Source organism: Physcomitrium patens, chromosome 9 (assembly GCF_059467195.1).
Source record: "Physcomitrium patens ecotype Gransden chromosome 9, ASM5946719v1, whole genome shotgun sequence".
NCBI classification, from domain to species: domain Eukaryota; kingdom Viridiplantae; phylum Streptophyta; class Bryopsida; order Funariales; family Funariaceae; genus Physcomitrium; species Physcomitrium patens.
The window spans coordinates 1,690,327-1,699,175 of record NC_143418.1 but is presented as its reverse complement, the minus strand read 5'-3'; the positions used below and the strand labels follow the sequence as shown (position 1 = coordinate 1,699,175).

The following is an 8,849-nucleotide window of genomic DNA, read 5'->3' as shown; positions in this document are numbered from 1 at the left end:
TTTCGAAGTTGGGTGGTGGACAAATCCACCCGCTGTGTTTTTTTTCCCACAAGAGATTGCACTCCGACATATCCAACGTGCGTGACACTGCTTGCACAGCAGATTTGCATCCGCCGAGAACAGGAATCCAGACCTAGTACCTTGACCTCACCTTCTTTCATAACCATACCTACTAAATCCAACTATACTAGCCTTTCGTTGCGTGCTACGACGATCTCGGAGCATCGCATGTTTTTCTAGAATACACATTCCATCGTTCTTGCGCAGGAGTTGATTCTCACAAGACTGCTAATGAAACTGCGGCTGCAGGATTCGCCTCGGGCACCTTGTCCGGAGTACTTCGGTATACTTGCCAGTGATACCCTTCCATCTGCCAAACTATCCAAGTGGCCTAGAAGGGTATGTATACTCCTCTCGGATCCGGAGCTGTCGTTCGGAACTTACGACCAAACTGTATGGCGCTGAAGGCACCAGCGTAGCTAAAAAGCTCAAACCTCAGGTGTGATTACATTCTAGATCGATGTAAGCAGCTTCCCAAGGTATGTTGCTATCTGTACAATTGCCTACTTAGGAACTAATCGCAGAAGTCGCCGTTGTCTGCAAAGAGTGGATAACTTGTGGACACCGACTAGTGATCGCAATGACCTCGTAATTGAGCTTGTGTTAGCTTCATGTTCTGTTGGTCCACAGTGCCGCTTCAGATACCATTACAAGGTTGCGCGTCCACCGTGGTTCGCTGAATGACTTTCACAAATGTATAATAAAACAGGGAGCACCATGTTGCATACCCATCTGGTAACGCTTCAACAGAATGAAGTATTATCCTCTTGCTGGACAGGTTATCAACAGCGCAGCCGACAACATTGCAGCTCCACCCACAAAGCCGAAGGGGGATAAACCAGAAAATCGTAAATTTAGAAAATGATCCTTCGATCACCAAATCCTTCATCGTGTGAGCTAGCTGCCTCTATAATCAACTCAAGAATCTTCGACTTCTCCTTGGAATGACTAGTAACTTGCCCAACTCGTTCCTCTCTCACAATTCGCCTGGCCTGCAATTACTAACTCATCTGTGTGTAAGATGATAACTCTTCAACCAGCCTAAAACGATAGATCAGAACCATCAGCAGGTGCACACGATTGTGAACAATGAAGCCTTGTCCATGCAGTGGGTGGTTCCTTTGTACCTCTCCAGGTGATGACCGCTTAGACTCCAGGGCTGATTTCCTGCGCTCACCTAGCACCTGGTCCTGACCGAACTTCAAACCTTTGACCTTGCCCAGATTGGCCTTCAAATCCTGGATGATTGAGCATATACCTTGACCGAGTTGCTTGATACCCACCCCATTTCTGCTCCTGCAAAGTGACCCATTGTCCTAAGAGAGGTGGTTCTCCTAAACCTGTGGACTATAGCACACCTTAATGTTAGACACGGCCTTTTGAAGAACATTCCGCAACCAAGCTACTCTCGTAACCCGAGCCACCGTAGAAGTGACCCTCGTGGTGCGTATCACTTTGGAAGACACTCTCGTAACCCGAGCCACTTTTGAAGACACTCTCGTGATTCGGGTCTTCACAGCATCCAGAGCGTTTGGCTCTGCACTGGATGTTTGATCAGAGAGTGGTCGAGTTGCCGTTGGTGTAATTTCGGTTGAATCTGTAACTGACGATGCGGCCCAAAGTGGAGTCCTAGGGGACGCTACCGAGTCCTCTAACTTAGTGTTTTCAGATGAACCGACATCCTTAGGGTTTGTGTCCTTTGCGCTTTCTGTTACTGCTTCAACCTCAGGATTAGTGCCAGCTGATTTAGGGACTGCAGATAAATCAACCCCCTGTGGATCCATTGCGCTTTCATTCGCTGTTTGCACCTCAGGGCTAGCTTCACTTATCTTAGTACTTATTTCAGATGAAACAACCTCCCCGCCTCCCTGTCCGGTTTCTCCTACAATTTGCACCTCAGGATGCACATTACCGTTGACCGCCATGATTCCATCAGTGGAATTTTCTAAACCTCCTGGGTTTACCCTCCTCTTGATACTAGCCGACCTTCTGACACTTCGGCTTTTTTGCATACCAATTGCTTTTGCATAATTGAATATTGGTTTAGGAGTCTGTGGCTTTGCGATTCCGTTCCCTGTTTCCTCCGAACCTTTCTCATCATCCTTATTTGAACCGTTTCCTAAAACCTCATATTCTGTTCCTTTACGACCATTCGCGGTTGGAAGATCAACCTCCGTTGTAGCCATTGTAGACACAGGTGCTGTTCCTTTTAAATCCTTCCCCTCACTAGCGGTTGTGTTGTCAAGCTCTGAAATGATCGGGGCTGTAACAGGTGTTGTTCCCTTTGAGTCCTTCTCGCCTGTGGTTGAATCCTGAACTTCCGTGATGGCTACAGCTGAGAATGGAGGCGTTTTGATTGTGTTCTCAGCGGTTGGCTGTGGGACAGCTTGGAAGAGGACTGTTTTCTTCAGACCTTCTTCCTTTTTCTTCAAAGCAGCTATTCTCTGATTACATGCTTCCAAATTAGAATTCTGTATGAAGGAGATGCCTATGACAGTTCTAGCACGACGACACCATGTGTAAGCACTGTATCTAACAAATATAGGCCGCGCCTACGTACAACAGATCACAATTTCCCTCTCTTACCATTGTTTCAATTTTCTTCCGCTCGTCATCAGAAAGCGTGAAGCTCATCCTCAGGTGAATTCGTCCTCCCTCTCCGAGCTCTACAAATTCATCTCGAGAGCCTTTCTGAATAATAGAGGGGATTTCAATAGCTGCAATTGCACCACAAGAAACCGATCGTCAGCCACTGCTGTGACCTAAATGAAAACCATCAAAACTCGGGAGGCACAAAGTTCTGAATGGAGAAGGTTGAAGTAAGATATAAATATTTCGCTAACACGCTAGCTGCAGCACAATACCCGAGGGAAAACAAGACGAGGTAAAAAAAAACTCCCACCAGTTTGTGATACAGATCGATCTTCACCGTCGCAAATGGAAATCCCCAGCTTGTCTCGCAAATTCATCACAGGGCTGTCCAAAATTCAAGAATTGTGTTTCTTCGTTACATCATTTAAGTTCACACCTCATCATTGGTATGCCTTAAATCCCAAAGCAAGTTCCAGTATCAAATAAACACCAGTATAATGCATCATAACCGTCACTTACAAGGCGAAGTCTGAATTCCATGGCTGAATTTCGCCTCCTGCAATTTTTAGGGGCGGCGTCTTACACAACGTTGGCCCCAGAGTGACTGCACGAGGACACATTCACCAACAGGCAGCTGAGTTTAGAACCAGTTATGTACCGTAACCTAGGACATGCATCACATTGTAATTGTACAATCAAGTGGAATTGCCCTTAAAAAACGAAAAGAACCCAATCGGCGAAACTTTGTTACCCAAAAACAATTATGGGCTCTAACTTGAACCCACCACTGAACTCTGCAATTTGAGACAGTGAGCTATAGCAATACTTCATCACTATATCTAAGACTGGAGAGTATGAAAATTTGGTTCCTCCGCACCGATGTAAAATCATGGAGAGAAAAAGAGATAGGTCCAGCAATGTCAGTGTGAAGGTGGAGTACCTTTAGCAGTTATATTATCGCCAATCTCCCCATCTATCAAGCAATAAACAACATGAGAAACCAATCAGCTGCAGATAAATCGAAAAGCACTCGACAAAAGTAAGCCAAAACAGGAGAAACTTTCGAAAATGGGTTATATGAAGAATTGGCATAAATCATCGTTCACAAGTAAAGAGTAATACCTGTAAGACCTTTGGGAAGCTCCACTGCCTCCAAAACTGCAGGCATACAACACAGACCAGAATTAGAGGTGGGCACGTGGTTAAACAGGTGATCTTCATGGCGGACAGGAGACCAGCTCTTAGATAATTTTGAATGATTAACTCCTTCACAGCAGCGTAACCTAGTTGATTGAATTTGTACATACAGCCTTGGATTGACATTGCAAGCAAAAGTGTATGATAAGGTACAAATTGGAAGGAAACATTCCGAGTGACCAATATCTCGATGAAAAATCTAGTGTGTGCAATGAAGCTGCAACGCCTCTGCACTCTGCACCAAGAGATGCAAGAGATATTCACGAAAGCAAACGACACTCCGGAAATTCATGGAAAATTAACAAGAATGTTTAGCGATATCAACAAGCCTCACGGAAACTACATAAAACTGCTTTCAAACAAAAAAAATGTGATACTAAATGTGACACTGCCACTTGGAAACACGTGGTAGGGCAATCTCGAAACTCCCACTATGTATCACCCAAACAGACTTCGAGACAAGATACTCTCAAGCTGGCTTCTTGTGAATTATTAAACCTTAACTATTTGCACTGAAAGGCCCCTCTCTATTCCAGAATCAGAGATGACTTCCCTCACCCACTACGACAACAGAAACTCTCAAGAACAGGAGCAAAACCGAAGCATGAGTTGAGCAAGGCTGTAATTCAGACCTGAAACACGAATGGTCCCAGGCATTGTCCCCGACTAACTCAAACTCGGACTTCGTATTCTTCTCCCTCGCCTTCTATACCCTGGTGCAGATAAAGAATGACAGAAAGTAGAAAAATGGCAACCCAGAAAGTGGTAGAGCTAGTAACATCAGCTTGCTCCGATGTGCAACACCAAACTCTACGCTGCAGGAGTGTAATTTGCATCCCCTGCTGAATACCATTCTTTTAGGGCAACTATTGTAAGTTCCTCACATCCTCAGTCTTCGCCCCTCATATATCCAGCTGTTGGCCATATATCACTCTCCTGACGCTCTCTCCTGCAGACTCTTCAACTAAATACCTCTCGAAGACCCGAACTTAAATACACCACTACCCTCGGGATCTTACTCAGAAGCAGAGCCCGTAATGCGCCTCCACACGGCAAGCACCAAACACATTCGGGCAGCTTTACTCGTCCGCATGACAGGCATGTCAACAAAGCGCTAGGCACGACCACTACAATTCCTAGTCTCACTCCGTCGATCTCGGTCCAATTCGTAGGCTCTATCGCTCTCTCTCTTTCACACTCTCTCTCTTTCTCACACTCTCTCTCTCTCTCTCTCTCTCGCACTCTCTCACTGTATTTCTAACAATCTCATCCACAACTCAGCGCTGCAAACCCAAATGGGCAAAAAGCCTCAATTCCTCATCATATCCACATAACTTGCCAGCCCCAAAGGAGCCAATAAAATTGAGACACCAAACATTACAGCTGCGCTACCGTTACACTGATAATGGATTACCTACAGTCTCACCCCGCGAAATCAGAAAAGTACACAGATGGTAACAGCCCGTTTGTGATAAGCTGGAAGGGATCTCTGCGGCTCTCGTTTCAGTAATCTTGGTTCTGGATGGTGGGGCAGCGGCTAACCCTCAGTTGGCCTTTCACTCATGTTAACCCTGGTTAACTTCCTTGTGTGTCCAATAGAATCTAGTCTACTATCAAGACTTGTTGACTGTTACCATCCCGACACTTGTACAGCGTGTGATGATACTTCGGAGTTGACGCTACGTTGTGTGAACCTGGAGCTGGAGTACAGTAGCCTACGGAGATGTGTTGAAAAACAACATATAATTTATTGTTATTCACAACATACGGCGGTGAAATGGACATAATTTGACAGGGTGACTGTTACAGAATGTAGACCCCAATCCTGACATCATTGAGATATCATTGAAAGCCTCACGAACGTCAGAGAATACGGAAGAGAGAAGTTTGATAAAGGGTCGCCACTATCTGATCTGTAGAGTGCGGACGGAGATTCTCTTCTAGACTGGTGGCGGCTGCATTGCCGCTCTAGGCTTCATGTGCTTGTAGAGGGACAATACTATGTTGTATCTTAAATTTCGAGACAAGATTGACAAGACTGACTAAAGACGAAGCAAAGCGCATTGCTATTTCTTCTTAATGAACCGGCTGACAAAAGAGCCGTACATAATGATACTCTGCTGTCTACACCCAGTCCAGGCAAAGAAAATCTGCGGGTGAGAGGAGCATACTGTGATGCTGTAAACAATGGTTGCTGCTTCTCAATTGTAACTTTCTGTGAGTAACAGCTATCTAAATGGCCTTTCAGCCTGATACAGGAGGTTGTCCTAAGAGGTTCGTGGTCTATCATTGTACAGAACGGTTTTCGAAAGGAAGCTTGACAAGGGTAGCATTCCCATAAAACTCCTCCAGGTTGTAGTACTCCCTTTCCTTTGGCAGGAAAATATGGACCACGACATCGCCTGCGTAACACCTAACAGTTAAATACAATTCGCCGGAAATCTCGATGTGAAAGATAAAAGGCAACAAGTGGCTTGCTAGAAGCCAAAAAGGGAAAACCACTCAACGACCAAATAAAAGGATATTAACGTGCAACCATCGGAAATAAGTCTAATGCGCAGCTGCGAAACTATCTTAATCATTAGAAGTAGCACCTTCTTTGATGACTCAGGCTGTTGGGTATCACGAAACCAGATATGAGGGATATCATCAAATTTAGAAAAAAGAATGTCATCAGCTTACCAAAATCTAGCAAAGTCCACGAGTTTGGCTTGGAATCGCCTTTAGGAAAGCGGTTGAACTTCGCTTCAGCTATATCCCGCATCCTCTTTCTGCATCGTCCATACAAGAAACACGAGCGAATATGAATACAATGACACTCGCTGCGCATTATGATTACAAATCACTTGGAGAATCATACGAAGACACGCAAGTGGCTAATACTATTGGTGTACGAAGGAAATAACACTATTTAAATACTCGTGTAGGATAATATTCATTGAAGCGGATTTATGATGCAGAACAATCCTCTCGAAAAGAATCTCAACATACCCCACTGCATCAATCTGGGGTTTGGAGAAGGCGGTAACAACAACGAAGAAACGGGCCCAGTAGATAAGCGGCTTCACACACAAAACCTGGATTTCACTGCCCTTCACATCGTTGGCAGCCTCAGCCAAGGCCACCGCAACTGCAATTCACTTGCACCGAATGAGTAAGCAAACAAGGCAGAATGATGGATTAAGACTAATTTAGGATGTCCCGACTTTCTTACATTATAAATTGAAACACGTTAACGTCATGGCTCAGGAATGAAAGTGAAGATCCTAAGGAAAGTTGACACCGACAGTTAGTCACTATTAACATCCAAGATCTTGATGATAAGTGTATTCTGTTAATAAGACCTTCCACAGTTGATATTCAACGCCTTAGGTTTTTCACATAGCACAATAGAATGTTATTCAGCAGCCACGCATGGCCATGCAAATTAATCCTTGGTAACATCAAACTTCTTTCGACCTGTGTCTGGAAAGTACTATCCTTAAGACAATTCAGCTTCGTGCATACTGAAGGTTCTATAGCAGACAAGTAGTTCGAGAGAACATGTTCTTGGACAGGTAAAAAGCATGAGAAAAAAAACTATGGTTATTTGTGAGTGAGAATAAATGACAGCATAAAATAAAAGGATTAGAGACTAACAAGCCAGACTGTCAGAATCCTCGTCGACCTCTGAAGTAATACTGTTCGACTCCTCATTGTCCCGGACAGTTTCTCCATACTCTTCAAACAAGGCATCGAGGTCTACGTCTCCTAGCTGATCAATTTCTGAATCCTGGCACGATTTCAAATGATGATAAAAATAAATAAATAATACCATGAAGATTAGAAAGCTGAACTTCACTGCCAACGGTTACTAACAACTCGCACATTTTAAGCAAACAAAGAGTTACATACACCCTAACAAATATGCTATCTTCACTGGGGAGAATACACATTGAAGAATGACTTAGCCCATTACAGGCATATACAGTCGTGTTTGGCATTGAAAGCACACATTCACGCATATTCAGCACGCGTCAAAGTCGAAACGAGAAGGACAATCAGAATGGAAACTTGAAGATTTGAAAACATGATCACAACATGCAAAATTTGTTTGTGGTCACGTGGCTCTCACAGAAACAACAGTACAAATCGGGACGCATCGCTGTAGCTTAAGTGCGAAAAGAAAAGTACTGATTTAATTTGAGGCTAAAATCCGGGTAATAAGGTTGTCAGGTTTACATGGGTCAGTAGCAATTAACAAGTACAATTGTATGCAAGGACTAGCAATTTCCTAATTGCTAAAATGGGAGTTTTCTATGAAAAAGGTTAGAAAATGTACATCTAGTTCCTCCATATTCCGACCAGTTTGCGAATTTGAGATGCTGCGGCACGGTTGGTCAGCATTGCGAAGTGAAACCCTAAACCCTCCCAATAGTGGGTTAAAACCACGCGTTCGAAATGTCGATGAAGAAGCCAATTGCAAGGCAGGCATGCTTGTACAGGGTGAAGCCTGCGCTCTAGCACTTACACTATGGCCGCAGCTTGTAGAAGCCGCTTGCCACAGGCTTGTAGGACTACATTGCTGCAGAGCTAGCACTTGGTGAGGATGAGGCATGGTATTTCACGTGAACCCCAAAACACTTCCTCACCTCTGTCTCAAAATCAACTACACCCCAACAATCAACCTCAACTTCTAGAGACTGTAGCTGAACCCACGCTACAAAGGAACAGAAGATAGACGCCTTGCAGCCACACCCCACCTTAGCAAATCTTCAAACGCAGCTAAACCCCTGGATTCTGAACCTCTCGAACAAACAATTCTACACAAGACACTCAACTTACAACTACACCGCCACTGAATTGTCTCACAAAACTGTAGAAGGACAACATACGAAACCCTAAGATCTTCAGAAAGGAGATATACAGCTGAATCGAACACTAAAAAACAAGCTCAAAAAAGCCCACTCACGAAAGCAAAAGTGGGGGACGAAGCACCAGAGCTTCACCATCGCTTGCAG

The 8,849-nt window shown here is 44.4% G+C and overlaps 2 protein-coding genes across 2 annotated transcripts; both read right to left on the bottom strand.

Annotated features, from left to right (window-relative positions):
* Positions 1-5,634, bottom strand: LOC112286630 (uncharacterized). Its single transcript, XM_073536327.2, has 9 exons — positions 5,470-5,634; positions 5,189-5,263; positions 4,869-5,106; positions 3,775-3,810; positions 3,593-3,625; positions 3,172-3,256; positions 2,963-3,036; positions 2,647-2,777; positions 1-2,504 (listed from the first exon to the last, which is right to left on the bottom strand). The coding sequence occupies exons 1-9, from the start codon at positions 5,632-5,634 to the stop codon at positions 1,395-1,397; spliced, it is 1,947 nt and encodes a 648-aa protein (XP_073392428.1). The 3' UTR covers positions 1-1,394.
* A 258-nt stretch (positions 5,635-5,892) lies between these two features.
* LOC112286631 (protein Iojap, chloroplastic) lies at positions 5,893-8,809 on the bottom strand. Its single transcript, XM_024528698.3, has 5 exons — positions 8,171-8,809; positions 7,489-7,621; positions 6,841-6,979; positions 6,532-6,620; positions 5,893-6,251 (listed from the first exon to the last, which is right to left on the bottom strand). The coding sequence occupies exons 1-5, from the start codon at positions 8,444-8,446 to the stop codon at positions 6,136-6,138; spliced, it is 753 nt and encodes a 250-aa protein (XP_024384466.1). The 5' UTR covers positions 8,447-8,809; the 3' UTR covers positions 5,893-6,135.
* Between the last annotated feature and the right edge of the window lie 40 nt (positions 8,810-8,849).

Excerpts from the sequence above, each read along its gene's own strand:
- LOC112286630 (XM_073536327.2), bottom strand. The coding sequence starts at position 5,634 with ATGTCCATTTCACCGCCGTATGTTGTGAATAACAATAAATTATATGTT. Across the intron at positions 2,778-2,962 it reads TCGATCTGTATCACAAACTG|CTATTGAAATCCCCTCTATT; the intron begins GTGGGAGTTTTT and ends GTGCAATTGCAG. Across the intron at positions 2,505-2,646 it reads GGAAGAAAATTGAAACAATG|AGAATAGCTGCTTTGAAGAA; the intron begins GTAAGAGAGGGA and ends GCATGTAATCAG.
- LOC112286631 (XM_024528698.3), bottom strand. The coding sequence starts at position 8,446 with ATGCCTCATCCTCACCAAGTGCTAGCTCTGCAGCAATGTAGTCCTACA. Across the intron at positions 6,980-7,488 it reads GGATTCTGACAGTCTGGCTT|TTGCGGTGGCCTTGGCTGAG; the intron begins GTTAGTCTCTAA and ends AGTGAATTGCAG. Across the intron at positions 6,252-6,531 it reads GTGGACTTTGCTAGATTTTG|GCGATGTCGTGGTCCATATT; the intron begins GTAAGCTGATGA and ends GGTGTTACGCAG.